Consider the following 16440-nt stretch of genomic DNA (forward strand, 5'->3'; position numbering starts at 1 on the left):
CTTCACTTCCACCTAGTCCCAAAGCTGTTCCGCGAACCCAGACCTCCCTCTGGGATCCGTACTCCTGTTTCCAGCTGCCTGTTTGGATGCCGTGGAGATGCTGCCATCCCTATGCCTTTGCATCCCCCTTGCCCAAGAAATCCTACTTTGAATTGCCCCGTGGCCTGGCTAGCCGGTACTAAGCACTTGCTGGGTACACACCCTGTTAAAGCACATTACATGTCCCGTGTCACTGAATCCTCTGGCCCGTGACAGGTTTAGAGAGGCTGAGAGTCCCTTGTCCTCACCGTGTCTCTGTATTATGTGCCCTTTGCTCTTGCCCTGCCGTTTCCCCATCTGGGTCTGGCCTGCAGCAGTCTGGCTGCCCTACCCCATGGTGATGTGAGCCTCCCCGCTTTCCTGTCTGGGGAAGGTCCTGGTGCTGTCTGCACCATGCCCCCCCAACCCCTCCCCCCCCTCCCCCCACCATCTCTTCCAGGTAGCATTTCACAGCCCTCATTTGCTGTGTCTCCTCCCAGCTGCTCTAGGAGCTGCCCAAGGGTGGGGCTAGGACTGCCTGTCCCCTCCGTATGGCACCAAGGAAGCCAGGAAGCTTCTAACAGAGGAATGTGCTGTTTTCCAGCTCAGTCCATGCCCCTCAGTTGTGCCCTAGTAGCCTCACAGAGGACCAGCCAGCCTGTCATTACCACCTAAGCAGCCCACAGCCCCATCAGTGCCACCAGGGGCCTCCACAGGGACAGCATCTCGAGATAGGAGGGGTACCGGACACATTGCATCTTGTGCTGTTGTGGGTATTAGTTGAGTGGCCCTGGGCGGGCCATGCTGCTCTTGGCCTCCATCCCTCATCTGTGTGTTGTGGAGAAGAGTAGCGCTGCTCGGTGAGGATTCCTGTGAAGATCCAGTGATGCTCTGCACGCTGAGCACCTGCCCAGGCCTGGCACACACACAGGGAGGGCTCAGCCCACAGCAGCTGTCCTGCAGTTTCCAAGACACGAGCATCAGGCTTGCTAAGTCCTCCCGCACCCGCACCTGGGGCTCTGTAGCTGGGGCAGGCCACCTCATTTGATCTGCCAATGTAGGCATGGAGGTGAGTCTGTGGTCCCCACATTTCTGCCACCTGCTCTTTACACCCCAAAGCCTCACAGGGTGAGCACACACTCTTCAGCAGGGCCATTAGAATAGTCAGCTGGTCGTGGTGCTGGGCCTGCTGGATTTCCAGGGAAGCCAGCCCATGAAGCTGCTGCCTCTTCACTGTGTCCTCTCACGCTGTTTGCTGTCACCCAGGCCTGCGGGGAGCCATCCCCTATGCCCTGAGCCTGCACCTGGACCTGGAGCCCATGGAGAAGCGGCAGCTCATCGGCACCACCACCATCGTCATCGTGCTCTTCACCATCCTGCTGCTGGGTGGCAGCACCATGCCCCTCATTCGCCTCATGGACATCGAGGACGCCAAGGCACGCCGCAGGAACAAGAAGGACGTCAACCTCAGCAAGACTGAGAAGATGGTCAGTACCACGCGCCTGTGGGGGTGGGGCATGGGACTGGCCTGCTACGCAGCTGGTGGTCCCCACTGTCAGGAAATGGGGAGATGAGCCTTGCTTTGAGGATGCCGAGCACCTCCACACACACATCACACACACACACACACACCGGTCGTCCCCCCTGAGAAGGAGGTGATGGAACTTGAGTTCTGAAGCATGGCTCTTGGGGTGGGGGTGTCTGGTGGCCTTGTGACCTGCTGCAGCCAGGGGGGCTGTGGACTACCCCATCTGCTCCCTCTCTGAAGCTCCATGGGGCACCACAGGAGTCTGGACCTGTGCCACTCTCCCAGCAGTGCCTCTGCCCTGCCAGCAGCTGAGACACCTGTCAGGGCCCAGGTTTGAGGGTTTCAAAATCCTGTCATTCCCCAGTATGGTTTTACTAAAAACCACCTGTTGGGGGCCTGAGGAGGGGAGGATGTCTTGCGGTGGCTGTGAGGGCCGTGAGAGGGGTACTCCCCCAAGGACAGACATGGTGTGGGGCTGGAGGTACCCAGGCCCCAGCTGTAGGGAGAGCTGAGGTTCTGCAGCCTGCTCACCTCTTCTTCCTACAAGCCACCGCCCCTGCCACCAGGCTGCCTTCCCACCCTGTCTTCACCCTCAGGACCCCTGTGCAAAGCTAGGCCCTCTGACTGAAGCAGAGGCTGCTGTAGGCTCCAGCCCAGAGCATCCCCTGCTGATCACCATGCATTTCTGGACATGCATCTCTTTCTAGTTCCCGTATTCTAGGCCTCAGTAACTTTAATCAGTCATCAGAGGCCCAGGAGTCCTCACGTGGCCATCCACGGCTAACACTGGAGTCAGGGCTGGCAAGACCATGGCTTCCAATCTCCATGCTTGGCTGGGCCCCTCACCCAGTGCAGTGCTGCTGGGAGGAAACTTCCAGATGGCTGTGAGGCCTGGCTCTGCAGAACTTCCATCACACTAAGAGGCCCTTTGCCCCCACCCCCTATCTACCAACTTTTTTGTTTTTCACAAAAGCTCTAGCTTAGGCCTTTCTGGGTATCAGAATCGGTGCGGGGCTTGCTACACACAGGCTGCTGGGTCTCACACCAGCATCTCATAGGTCTGGCATGGGGTCTGAAAGAATTTGTGTTTCTTCTTCTTTATTTTTGAGACAGGGTCTCACTCTATTGCACAGGCTGAAGTGCAGTGGCGTGATCGTGGCCCACTGCAGCCCAGACCTCTTGGGCTCAAGCGATCCTCCCACCTCAGCCTCTGGAGTAGTTGGGACTCCAGACAGGCGTGACCCCACCCAGTTAATTTTTTCTTATTTTTAGTAGAGATGGGGTCTCACCATGTGGTCCAGGCTAAGAATTTGCGTTTCTAACAAGTTGCCAGGTGCTGCTGCTGCAGCTGATCCTGTGAACACGCTTGGCGAAGCACAGCACTAGCAGAAACAGGACAGCTCCTCTGAGGATGAACCGCTGAGTTTCTGGAATGTTTTCTGTGGCAGTCAGTGTGCTTGCGTTTTCCTTGGATTATCTCAGATTGTCCCCATAGCCTGCCAGAAGCTGGCGCTTTCATTATACCCACTTTGCAGATGAGAGTGCCGAGGCACCAAGAGACTCACACAGCTGTGGGCACAGACTCCCGAGCCTGCCCTCTTTACTACCACGCTGAGCAGCAGTCCTCAAAATGGGCTCCCCAGTCTAGCAGCATCACTGGAAACCTGTTAGATCTGCAGATTCCCAAGCCCATTCAGACCTACTGAATTAGCACCTCTGCAGGTGGCTGCGGTGGGCTCAGTATTTTGTGGTTTCACAGGCCCCCCAGGTAGATTCTAATACAGACCAGTGTTTGACAACCACTGCTTCACAGCATCTAAATGCCCTCCCCTCCCCCGCCATCCTCTGCCTTCCCTGCACCTGCCCCCCCTCCCCCTCCCCCTCCCCACCACCTGCAGTGAAGCTGCAGAGCACACTTCACTGTGGCCCCACTGAGGCTCCTCCAGCAAAGCAGGCACTGCACTCAGAGCCTGTCTGCTTTGCTCCTACCTGTGACCCGAGTCCCGCCTCTTCACCTCCGTCTCTCCCCTCCACATGGGGTCCTTTTCTTCGTCCCTCCCCAATTCCTACAGGATGTTTCCCTCTCCCCTCTCCTCTCCTGACTTGATTGGCAAAAGCCTGTCCACGGTGGAGTCCTAGCTAATAGAGCCTGTACAGGCAAAGAGACAAAAAGCCTCCCTGTGCGATTTGCTGCTAATGAAAAGCCCAGAACAGCAGTTCCGGTCCTGGTTGCATGATAGAATCACCCAAAAGCTTGAAAAGCTTAAAGACCAAGCCCCAGCCCGGCCCAGTCCTTCTGTTTTAGCTGTCCTAGGTGGGGTCCTGGGCATCCATTGTGCCCTGATGGACGTTCCTGCCTCCCTGCAGGCTCCCAGGAGGCCGTCTGCTGCCCGTCACCCTGCATTGATGGTCAAGTGGAGTTAGGGTTGGGGACACTGGAGGCCTGGGTGGTGTGGGGGCTTCCAGGAGGTGCCCCCCGATGGTGCCAGCTGGTGGCCGTCGGGCCGCCTTTCATCCCTGCTCAGGGCAACACTGTGGAGTCGGAGCACCTGTCGGAGCTCACGGAGGAGGAGTACGAGGCCCACTACATCAGGCGGCAGGACCTTAAGGGCTTCGTGTGGCTGGACGCCAAGTACCTGAACCCCTTCTTCACTCGGAGGCTGACGCAGGAGGTGGGATACCGGCCAGGCTACACTTTGTGGGGGTCCCTTGCCTGCCTCCTTCAGGACCTGCGGTGGCCCAGGGTGGGGTGGAGGAAGAGTGGGGAGGCAGGAAGGCTCACGTGGGCCCGCCAGGCCGCCGCCTCCCGATCTGGAGGCTGGACGTGCTTGTGGAACTCGGCATCTGCTGTTTTTCCTTCGCTGCCACATTTAGTGCGAGGTTAATAATAGACTTGTTAACACAGTTTGGTTTTCCTGGATGATAGACTCGGGGTATTGACCAGCTACTGAATCGGAGCTGAGGAATTTCAGACATACCAGGGCCTCAAGCTGTGGCCCAAGTCTGCCCCCAGCTCAGGGCTCTGGTTCTGTCCCTCGGGGCACTGCTGGCCTCTCTTTAGTTGGAGGCCTTGGGTAGGGGTGGGGCTCTTCCCGCTGCTGCCCGCTTTGTTTCCGAGCAGGCCCATTTTCCACTCTCGGGCAGGCCTGATAGCTGCCGGTGTGTGCGCTCTTCCAGGAGCCAGGCAGCTCCAGTGACTGTGACCACGACCGCTTCCTTCTCCAGCATCCTGTGCAGTGGATGCAGCTGTGTCCCTGACAGCTGAGGAGATGGAGGCCCAAGGGGGTGCAGTAACCCCGCAAGGTCACAGCCAATATGGGCATAACTGGGAGCAGAGCTAAGTGTGTCTGACTCCAGAGACCACATGTTCAGCCTCAAGCCATGCTCCCTCCTCCTTTCTGAATGACACCTCCCGTGACCTCCACCCCCACAAAGAACAATCCCAGCTCAGTTTGTTCAATTGAAACTGAAGTTGCCTGTGGCCATCACCCTGCCTCCCACCTCCTCCCTAGACACCCCACACGAAGCACCCAGCAGCCTCCCCTCCCTTCCTTGGCCCTGCCCCTGAAGCCCTGACGGCTTGGTTGTGTCTCTCGACCCAGGACCTGCACCACGGGCGCATCCAGATGAAAACTCTCACCAACAAGTGGTACGAGGAGGTACGCCAGGGCCCCTCCGGCTCCGAGGACGACGAGCAGGAGCTGCTCTGACGCCAGGTGCCAAGGCTTCAGGCGGGCAGGCCCAGGATGGGCGTTTGCTGCGCACAGACACTCAGCAGGGGCCTCGCAGAGATGCGTGCATCCAGCAGCCCCTTCAAGACATAAGAGGGTGGGGTGAGGTACTGGCTGCAGAGTCGCCTTAGTCCAGAACTTGACAGGCCTCTGGAGCCAGGCGACTTCTTGGGAAACTGTCATCTCCCGACTCCTCCCTGAGCCAGCCTCCGCTCAGTGTGGCTCCTCAGCCCACAGAGGGGAGGGAGCATGGGGCCAGGTGCCAGTCGTCTGTGAAGCTGGGGCGCCTACCCCCCCACCCGGGGGACCCCTGCGGCCCCCTGCCTAGAGGAGCACCATCTACAGTTGTGCCATTCCCCAGCCACTGCCTTCATGCTGCCCCTGCCGGACTGGCAGAACCAGGGGTCAGCCACCTGCCTTTGAGTCATCAAGATGCCTCTGCAGCCACAATTCTGACCTAAGTGGCAGGGCCCAGAAATCCTGAAAACCTCCCGCTGCCTTTTGTGATACTTCTGTGCTCCCTCAGAGAGAAACGGAGTGACTTTTGTCCTTTACCTGATTGGCACTTCGCAGTCTGTCTCCCTGGGTAGCAGACGGCTGCTGCCCTTCTCTGGGCATGTTCCGAATGTTTACACTGGTACCTTCTGGTATCTTCTTTAGAGCCCCCTGCAAGCTGCAACTCTAGGCTTTTATCTTGCGGGGTCAGAGCACCCTCTAGAGGGAAAAGCTAGAGGCACAGGTTTCTGCCGGCCCACAACTGCTGTCTTGATTTGCATTTTACAGCAAAGTGCTGAGAGCCTCTAGTCGCCTCCTGCCATCTGATCTCCCTCCCCACCATTCCCGTACTCGGTTGTTCTTTTGTCTAATCGGAGGCCACTGTGCTGAGGCCCTGCAGTGTCTGCTCACTGCTGCCATCTTCGCTGCTAATCAGGGTTCCATCCTCTTTCCCCTCTCCCAGTTCCCTACCACGTTGGATCCCATTCGTCACCCATGCTAGGGTCCCCAAAGCACTGGGGCAGGGGCCAGAGCAGCAGCACCCAGTGCTCCCTCCTCTACTCTGACCTGGGGCCCCAGCATCCTGGAGCACACACTCCACGCACACACACCCCAGCCCTGTCCCAGGGGCCTGGCCCCCTCAGCCATCTCAGGGTGAGGAGCTGCCAGTCATGTCCAGGTGGAATGACTCCCATCCTCTCCTCATCTCCCCTTTGACGAGCCTCAAACTGCTCAGCTCGTCAAAGAGCCATTGCCAACTTCCGTATGTGGTTCTGGGTCCCAGGGAGCCTTGGAACCTGGCACCCTGGGGTGGTTTAATTCATCATTAAGAAGCATTCCTGCTTCTCAAGGGACACAGTGGCCTGCATGGGCCAGCATGGACCTTGGGCTGATCATGTGCATTCCTGCTTCTCTGGGGACACAGTGGGCCCACATGGGCCAGCATGGACCCTGGGCTAGAGCAAGCACATCTCCATCTCTTCCACCTCAGGCAGTGTGGCTCCAGATGTCAGGAGGGACTGACCTCAGGACCTTCCAGGTTCCTCTGTGCCAGGAATGAGAGGCCAGGCCCGATCCTACCACCTTGCCTTGACCCTGAAGTCAGAGCAGGCCAGCCGAGCAGGAAGCACACTGTTTACTTTTTGCATGAAAAGTAAATGTGTACTTGATAGAGCTAAAATATGATCTTTTTTAATTCCTCAACCCCATAATTTGAGCCATTGCCTTGCTGAATTTTGGTCTCCACCATTTCCTTTTAGTGGAGAAGAGAGGAAGTCAGAGGGTGGGGACCTTTGCCTGCCCCTGGGCGAGTGGGGGCAGGGATCTGAGACCAGATTGTTCTCGCGCCCCTGCCAGAACTCACTCTCCCCTGAAGTTTAGGGTCCCATCTCCCAGATGTAAGTTGTTTTGCAAACTCAGTTTGCCAGGATTTCTTTCTTTCCTAATCTTAAATTCACAGATAAAGCAATGAAAAGAGTCAGATCCCATTTCCGTCTGCCCCCTCGTCACCAGGTCTGATAGCCCCAGCCACGTCACACCTGGCCTCACACTTTCAGCTGAGACTTGAAAACGATGCTGTGGCGGAAGAGCATGTGGGGCTTGGTGGAGGGGCCCCAGGATTTGTTGGGGGCAAAGGGGGTGGCGGGACCGTTCCCAGGAAGTACCAGCACCTGCCTCGATCTCCTGTGAGCCTCTTCTGCCCCGTCGGCCAGGTGAGGTCAGCAGCCTGGGAGAGTGCCCCCAAGAGATGAGGGCACCCCGTGTTCCTTGGCAATCTTGGCTCACCTTGGTAACAAAAGGCCATAGAAGTCTGTTTTTCTGGGTCAATTTTTTTTGCCTGAGAATAACAAATTGCTGCTGTCTACCTTTAGCACACCCAATAATTCTATTTGGGGCAGTGAATGCATAGAAGATATAAAAATACGCAGCTTAACTATATCTTCCTGCGTGTGTATTTATTTTCTTCTGGGTCTAGGCCATGGTACAGGAGAACTGTGGCGTGTAGGAGGAATACTTCAGGATGAGTGAAGGCTGGAGCCAGGGAGTGCTGGAGGAAACCAGCCCTTTAGCCAGCAGCCCCTCCACCACAGGCGCTGCTGTGTGGAATGAGTTCTTGGAATGAATCCCATGCTTTCTGCAGCCTGTAGTTGTTATGACCCCTCGGAACAACCACCCCCTGTGGCTTGTGTGAGGTCTCGCAGGGAAAAGGGCTGGCTTCTAGGTCCCCGAGATAAGTTTGCAGGGGGATGGGCCAGGGCCAGGCTAAGGGTGGCTCAGTTCCATCATCTGGAGGTCAGACACACTGTCCAGAGGCAGAACCGAAGCCCTCTCGGCCCCTACCCTAAGCCAGCCACCCCTCTTCACAGTGGGTGAGCTGGGCTGGGCTGGCTGGGCTGGCTGGCGTGAGGCCAAGGGGCAGGCCTGAGCGCCAGAGTCGCCCAGGTTAGCCCACAGGATTCCTTTGTGTGCCATGGAATGCTGAAAGATGGGTGACTGGGGACCCTTCTTAAAACCTTTGGCAAAGGTGCCATTGGCAAGGCTTGGCCTCATGAAGTCTCAGGTCCATGTTCCCGCAGGGCGCACATACTTGGAGAGTCCTCAGCAGGGTAGCCGAGGCCAGGCCACTTCTGCTGAGGATGGGGCAGGCTGGGGTGTGGGTGTGGCCTGGGGTGGCTCAGGGCTGGAACTGCTGCCTGATTCCTGTGTGGGGAGAAGCTCAGTGGCCGTTTGCTGCCACTGACAAGGATTTCACATGCAGAAGAGAAAAGGCCCCCCTCCGCCCCCCGCATTCCCTGCCGAGTGAGTGCCAGTGTTTGCTGCCCTTGCTGGGGGCAGGTAGGAAACCCTGAGCTTCCTGATGCGGAGTCATGAAGCAGAGTCCTCGGGAAGGCATCTCCAGAGCCCCGGGTCCTCTGTCTAACGCCCTCCGTTTCACGCCCTCCATCTCACAGTCAAGATAAAGTCCTCAAGAGAATAAAGAGCCAGCCCCCTTCCATTTAGTCTCCTGCCATTTCCCAAACAGTTGTCCAACAGTTAGACATTGAGGGGCTTCACTGTTATCAGGCATGTAACAGAAGGAGGAAGACTAACACACACCCCCTGCCCCATCCCATCCCCCTCTCCCGAGCTATTTTCTTGCTGTGGCCTCTGGTGCCCTTGAGTTGGTCTCCCCGGCTGCTCTGCGGGGGCTTCACTGGCTTCGGAGTGAGCGCGAAGTCCTGGTGAGCAGTGGGCCTGTGATTGGATGGGAAGATGTGCATCCGTGGTCAAAAGTCAGCTGCCAGCCCTGCAGAGCCAGAGCCTCAGGCTGGGATGGGGAGGCCTCCCTGCTTCCACCTGCATGGTGGGCATGGCCTGGCTTACACCAAAGGCTTCGACGGTTTCTCCAAGTAGGGATCTGCAAATCTTGAATTGTCCTCAAAATGACGAAGCTTGAATTGTCCTCAAGATGGATGTGAATCTTACATTCCTTTTCATCATTTCCTTTGTAAAAATGAGGAGTGCTGGGTTTTTGTTTTAAGAAGCATTATGAAGGCCAGACTTACTCATTTTTCTCCCCCAAGTGAGCTGCAAGAGGCCCCTGTTAGGCCCCTGTTTCCTGAGCATTATGAAGGCCAGACTTACTCATTTTTCTCCCCCAAGTGAGCTGCAAGAGGCCCCTGTTAGGCCCCTGTTTCCTGAGCAGTGATGTGCTGCTCTTCTTGGTGGGGCTTTGGGCTGGGAGGGGAAGGCGGGTCAGAGATGGGGGACCTGTGGCTGCCATGCAGGAGCCCCTGCGTCATCTCGTTGGACTCTTCAAGGGAGTCAGGAATAGATGTATGAACAGTCGTGTCACTGGATGCCTATTTAGAAATAAAGTGTGTGCTGCTGAATTGGAGCCAGTGTCTGTGTTCATGTTCAGGTGGCTTTGCAGATGCACAGGTCACACCTCCTAGACTGGGCTCTGTGGCACACAGCTACCCAGCCCCTGGGCCGGTGGCAGCCATGTCACCAGGAAGTACAGTGCTTAGGAGCAGGCTGGGTCAGGCTGGCCTGCGTCTGGTTCCCACCTTTGGCCCTCAGTGAGGAGCATGTGAGGCTCATCCCCCAGCCAGGCTCAGCTTCTCCTCACAACGCTGGGAGCCCTTCCTCCCTGGGTTCGCTGGCTGTTCACCCAGGCTGCAGGGCCGCCTGACCTCCTGCTCGGGGCTTACAGATCAGTCCCCCACAGGCCTTTGCCTGATGGTGAAATGGGGAAATTCTGTCACTGAACCTGCCCTGCCGCAGGAGTGGGGGCATCCATAGCCTCTGATCAGAAGTGGTGGCATGTGGGGCAAGAAGGGTCGTGAGTTCATCTATACCCTCACGTACTTCCAAAGGCATCCAAGCTGCTGAAGGTAACAGGCACGAACCAAAAATGCATGTGATGTAAAATGAAACCAGTCAGGAGAAGCTGTCCTGGCCCCAGCCAGGGGGCAAGAGCTGAGTTTCCTGGTTCCTTCCCACACTGTGCTTCAGCCCACCCCAGGGGAGACTCCCGAGGCCACAGTGGGCTCCCCGTGGCCCGCTTTTGGTGGAAACCCAGATTCAGAGAAATATTTCTCCACCATAATAAAAACTGCAAGTGTGATGACAAGTAGTAGCTGACACTTGGCCTCAGTGTCAGGGAGGCACCACGAGAGTGATAAGGACTGGCTAAGAGCAGAATTTTCCAGGCCAGCCCTGCCTGCGAGGGCGGCTGGGAAGTGGAGCTGCGCTGTGCTGAGCAGAGTGTCAGCTGGGACGGAATGGAGTGCTGGCAGCAAAGGTGGGGGGTGGTCCTGAGTGGGCACCTCGTTCCCACGGAACAGGGTATGTTTCATTTGTATTTCAACCTTCTCAACTCCTAAAAAAAGCTCTCAGGGTAGAGGGGAGCAATCAAGGCAAGAAATATTTTCCTTAGAGGCTAGAAAGCTGGCAAGGGGTTGGAGGGTCACGCACAAAGTTGAGGGTCCTGTAACCCCCGCTTATTATTCCACAGGGCACCAGAGGAATGAAGCTGGCCTGCAGCGGGGCCCCACTGCCTCTTGGAGGCAACCCCCCACCCCAAGCAAGGGACAACACAGCCCTCTGGCTCTAGCCAGAGAAGATGTGAGACATGAAGGGCAGTGGGGGTCAGGGGCCAGGGGCCAGTACAGTCATCTCAAGGCCCTGGGTGACAGTAAGTGCCCCATAAATGAGGGTCCTCTTTGTGAATATTTATGGACCTGCAGGAGAGCAGGCAGGCATCAGCCACACTCCCCCTGCCTGGGGAGGCCGCCTGGCAGACCTGGGGGGTCTTAGCATCAGTTGGGACCAGTCTGGTGCTGGGGACAGAAGGAACCTCTGCGCATACAGGCAGCTGCCAGCTAATACCCTGATGTAAATGGGGAAGAAAATAAGTCTTTGCTTACAGAAAAAAAAGGGCACAAAAATGTAGTTGGTTCATTTTGTGGCGAAGATGAGCCATACGCTCCTATCTGCTGGTGGGAGGGCAGCTGGCTCACACTCTCCAGAGGACACTGTGGTGACAGCTCTCCAAAGCCTGAAAACGGCCCAGCAGTTCCACTCATGGGGCAAAAGGAAAGTGCATGAAAACTGCACTCCAAGAATGGTCATCCCGGCAATATCTGAATGAGGATAAATGGAAAACAACTTCCTTGTCCATGAATGGGGGACTGGTGAGATAAATGATGACAGAATATTTACCAACAGCTCAAGATTCTAAGGATGTGGAAAAATGTTTAGAATGTTATCAGACCAGCATTTTACCACCTTTAGGGAGAGAGAAACATTTCACCCTCTCCTTAAATGCTGTTTGAGATTTCAAAATTACTAAAAATGAAAGTAGAAATTTTAGTACATCCTTTTATAAAAATACACATACTGGTACTCCAGCACGCACCCATTCATCCCTAATATGGAAGACCTGGTGGTTCTTTTCAACCACCGCTTCTTCCCTGAGCCCTGTTGTCTTTGCTAAGAGAACCCATGTGGTTCGTGTAATGGGTGACTGTATGCTTCAAGGGGAAACAGAGCCAGTTCTCAGTTCAGGTTGTTCCTGGTCATTCCCTCTACTTGTCTGAGATTGGCTGAGGAATGGGTCTATGACCTTATTTGGCAGGAGAATGAAGCGATTAGAAAAAAAAAAAAAAGAAGTCTCGCTCTGTCGCCCAGGCTGGAGTACAGTGGCACGATCTCAGCTCACGGCCACTGCAATCTTCGCCTCGTGGGTTCAAGCGATTCTCCTGTCTCAGCCTCCTGAGTAGCTGGGATTACAGGTGCCCGTCAACACACCCAGCTAATTTTTGTATTTTTAGTAGTGATGGGGTTCTGCCCTGTTGGCCAGGCTGGTCTCGAACTCCTGACCTCAGGTGATCCGCCCACCTCGGCCTCCCAAAGTGCTGGGATTACAGGTGTGAGCCACCGCGCCTGGCCTGAAGCAATCTTTTGAGGAATTTCTAAAACTTTCCTTACTCTCAAAAAGACAAGGAAGGGACATGTTCTCTTCCCATTGTCTGACCTTTGCCTCCCATTACTTGAGGATGTAATGCCTGCACCTGCTGTAGCCATTTGGAGACCAGGAGGGAACACCTTGCCACCATGCTGAGGATGGCAGAGCAGAAAGACAGAAGCCTTGTGTGTTGTTAAGGACACTGCTGGAGCAGTGAATTAACCAGTCCTGGAACTGACCTCCCTCTGGATCTCATGACGTGGGGCAATACATGTTCTGTATCTGCCATTTCTGGTTGGGTATTTTGTTACAACAGAAATAATGCTGTTACAACTTCACGAACTGAGAAAAGCAGATTTCAGAACCCTATCAATAGATGTGCCTCTATAAATTAAATTAGCAGTATGTGTATATAGGAAAAATATCTTAAAGGATAGGCATAGAGTTTTAACTTAACTTTGGTTCTCTCCAAGTGGAAGGATTATAGGTAATTTTTTTTTTTTCTTTTGAGACAGAGTTTTGCTCTTGTTGCCCAGGCTAGAGTGCAGTGGCACGATCTTGGCTCACTGCAACCTCCACCTCCCAGGTTCAAGAGATTCTCCTGCCTCAGCCTCCCAAGTAGCTGGGACTACAGGCCCCTGCCACCACGCCTGGCTAATTTTGTATTTTCAGTAGAGATGGGGTTTGACCATGTTGTTCAGGCTGGTCTTAAACTCCTGACCTCAAGTGATCCACCTACCTCAGCCTCCTAAAGTGCTGGGATTATAAGCATGAGCCACCGCATCTGGCCGATTATAGGTAACTTTTAAAATCTTGCTGTTTGCATATATTTTCTATTTCTCTCATAAAGAATATTTATTAATTCAATAATAAGGAACACACATGTTCTTTGACCAGAACTAGAGGAGCAGTGCATTAGATGGAGTGACTTGAAGGCCCCTAGGGAAACAGGTGAGGGTCCAAACTGATGCAGTCACCACGGAGAGGCCTGTGGCCCTTCCACCCACGATTCCTCTTCTAGCTCTGGGGCAAAGATTGGCAAATTACTGCCTGTGGCCCAAATCCAGCCTGCCTCCTGTGTCTGTACTACCTAAGAGCTAAAAATGGTTTTAACATTTTTTAAAGGTTGGGGAAAAAAACAGAAGAGTAAGGCCAGGTGTGGTGGCTCACACCTGTAATCCCAACACTTTGGAAGGCCAAGGTGGGAAGACTGCTTGAGCCCAGGAGTTTGAGACCAGCCTGGGCAACATAGGGAGACCCTGTCTCTCTACATATAATTAAAAAAAACTAGCCAGCATGTTGGTGTACACCTGTGGTCCCAGTTACTCAGAAGGCTGAGGCAGGAGGTCAAGGCTGAACCCAGGAGGTCAAGGCTAAAGTGAGCTGTGATCGTGCCACTGCACTGTAGCCTGGGTGATGGAATGAGACCCTGTCTCAAGAAAAAAAAATCATAGATTCACAAGAAGTTGCAAAAACCATGTACCCTTCCCCCCGTTACCCTCAGTGGTAACATCTTGCACAACTACAGAATAGTTTCACAACCAAGAAACTGGCATTGCCACAGTCCACAGACCTTGTTCCAACTTCATTAGTTTTACAGGCACTCGTGTGTGTGTGTGTGTGTGTTCTACGCAATTTTATATCGTGTGGATTCGCATAACCACCATCACAGGGAAGTTGCCTTTTATAGAAGTATTCCAGCTGCCAAACAAAGAAGAAATCATTGAATTGGAATATCTCTATTTTGTAACTTCCAGTGAAATAATGGATCTAAGTGGGAAGTAACAGCCTTAATAGCTGCTAATTCCCCAAAGGGAGAGAACTCGACATAATATGCCTCCTGATGAGAGAATACGCATCAAGTATTCTTACCACAGAGATCAGACCCAAATCCAAGCAAACCCCAACAGCCAGCTACCATGCAATACGTGCACACATTCAACACCCTTTCACGATCAAAACACTCAACCACCTAGGAATAGAGGGAAACTACTGCAACACAATACAGGCCATCTAGGATAACAGCTGACAGCATACTCAATGGTGAATGACTGGAAGCTTATCCTCTAAGATCAGGAACAAGGCAAGGATACCTACATTCACCACTTCAATTCGACGTAGTACTGGAAGTTCTAGCCAGAGCAATTAAGCAAGAAAACCAAAGAAAAGATACCCTGGTTGGTAAGAAGAAGCTAAAATTATCTCATGGATGACATGATCTTATATGTGGATAACCCTGAAGATTCCACAAGAAAAAAACTGTTTAAACTAATAAATAAATTCAGCAAAGTTGCAGGATACAAAGTCAACACACAAAAGTCAGCTGCGTTTCTATAAACAGTGGACAATCAGAAAAGGAAATTAAGAAAAAATCCCATTTATAATAGCATCAAAAAGAATTAAATAGGAATAAATTTAACCAAGCAGCAAGAAAGACTTGTACACTGAACACTATAAAACATGCTGAAAGAAATTTTAAAAGACACAAATAGGGCCAGGCATGGTGTCTCACACCTGTAATCCCAGCACTTTGGGAGGCCAAGGCCTCCCAAATCACTTGAGGCCAGAATTCAAGACCAGCCTGGGCAACACAGTGAAACCCTGTTTCTACAAAAAATATTTAAGAATTAGCCATGCGTGGCACATGCCTGTGGTTGCCAGTTACTTGGGAGGTTGAGGTGGGAGGATCTCTTGAACCAAGAGTTCAAGGCTGCAATGAGCCATGACTGCACCACTGCACTCCAGCCTGGGTGACAGAGCGAGACCCTGTCTCAAAAAAACAACAACAAAACAATCTATACTGCCCAAAGTGGATCTACAGATTCAATGCAATTCCTATAAATGGCATTTTTTACAGAAATAGAGAAATAAAACCATCCTAAAATTCATATGGGATCTCAAGGGACCCTGAATAGCCAAAACAATCTTTAAAAAGAACAAAGGTGGAGGCGTTACACTTCATGATTTCAAAGTATATTACAGAGCTACAGTAATCAAACTAGTGTGGTACTGGCATGAAAACAGGTATACACTCATAGACCAATGGAATGGAATAGAGAGCCCAAAAATAAACCCTCACATATATGGTCAAATGATGTTCGACAAGAGTACCAAAACCACTCAATGGGGAAAGGACTGTCTCTTCACCAGATAGTGTTGGGAAAACTGGACATTCATAAGGAAAGGAATGAAGTTAGACCCCTACCTTATTCTGTATACAAAAATTACCTCAAAATAGATAAAAGACCTAAATGTATGACCCAAAACTATAAAGACAACTTAAGGGGAAACTTCATGACATTGGATTTGGCAATGACTTCTTAGATATTATACCAAAAGCATAGGCAGTAAAAGCGAAAATAGACAAATGGGATTACATCAAACTTTTTTTTTTTTTTTTTTTTTTTGAGACAGTCTTGCTCTGTTATCCAGGCTGGAGTGCAGTGGCGCAATCTTGGCTCACTGCAATCTTTGCCTCCTGGGTTCAAGCGATTCTCCTGCCTCAGCCTCCTGAGTAGCTGGGATTACAGGCATGCACCACCACACCCGGCTAATTTTTGTATTTTTAGTAGAGATGGGGTTTCACCATGTTGGCCAGGCTGGCCTCAAACTCCTGACCTCAGGTGATCTGCCCGCCTCAGCCTCTGAAAGTGCTAAGATTACAGGTGTGAGCCATCATGCCCAGCCGACTACATCAAACTTTTAAACTTTTGCACATCAAAAGAAATAACAGTATGAAAAAGATAACCTATGGAATGGGAGAAAATATTTGCAAATCATGTATCTGATAAGGGATCAATATCCAGACTATATAAAGAACTGCAAATAAAAAACAAAAAATTTACCCAATTAAAAAGTGGGCAAAGGGCTGGGCACAGTGGCTCATGCCTGTAGTCCCAGCACTTTAGGAGGCCGAGATAGGAGATAATTTGAGCCCAGGAGTTTGAGACAAGCCTGGGCAACATAGAGAGATCCCGTCTCTATTTTTAAAATAACAAAAATTAAAAGTGAGCAAAGGACTTGAATAGACATTTCTCCAAAGAAGATATATAAATGGCCGAAAAGCATATGAAAAGATGCTCAACATCACTAATCATTAGATAAATATGAATCAAAACAATAAGATATCATCTCACCCCATTAGGAAGGCTGCTATAAAACAAACAAACCCCAGAAAATAACAAGTGTTAGCAAAGACGTGGAGAAATGGGGACTCT

General features: G+C 52.5%; 1 protein-coding gene across 3 annotated transcripts in view; it reads left to right on the plus strand.

The window, feature by feature from the left end:
* The window catches only part of SLC9A8 (solute carrier family 9 member A8), a 79113-nt gene extending 71403 nt beyond the window's left edge, over nt 1–7710 (plus strand). For all 3 annotated transcript variants that reach the window (XM_004062341.4, XM_063702254.1, XM_063702253.1), the window contains 3 exons: nt 1285–1505; nt 4072–4218; nt 5149–7710. In XM_004062341.4, the coding sequence (XP_004062389.1) occupies nt 1285–1505; nt 4072–4218; nt 5149–5256 (476 nt within the window). In that variant the 3' untranslated portion in view covers nt 5257–7710. The remainder of the gene's footprint in view (nt 1–1284; nt 1506–4071; nt 4219–5148) is intronic.
* Nucleotides 7711–16440: the final 8730 nt, after the last annotated feature.

This window comes from Gorilla gorilla, chromosome 21 (genome assembly GCF_029281585.2).
Source record: "Gorilla gorilla gorilla isolate KB3781 chromosome 21, NHGRI_mGorGor1-v2.1_pri, whole genome shotgun sequence".
Taxonomy (NCBI): Eukaryota; Metazoa; Chordata; class Mammalia; order Primates; family Hominidae; genus Gorilla; species Gorilla gorilla.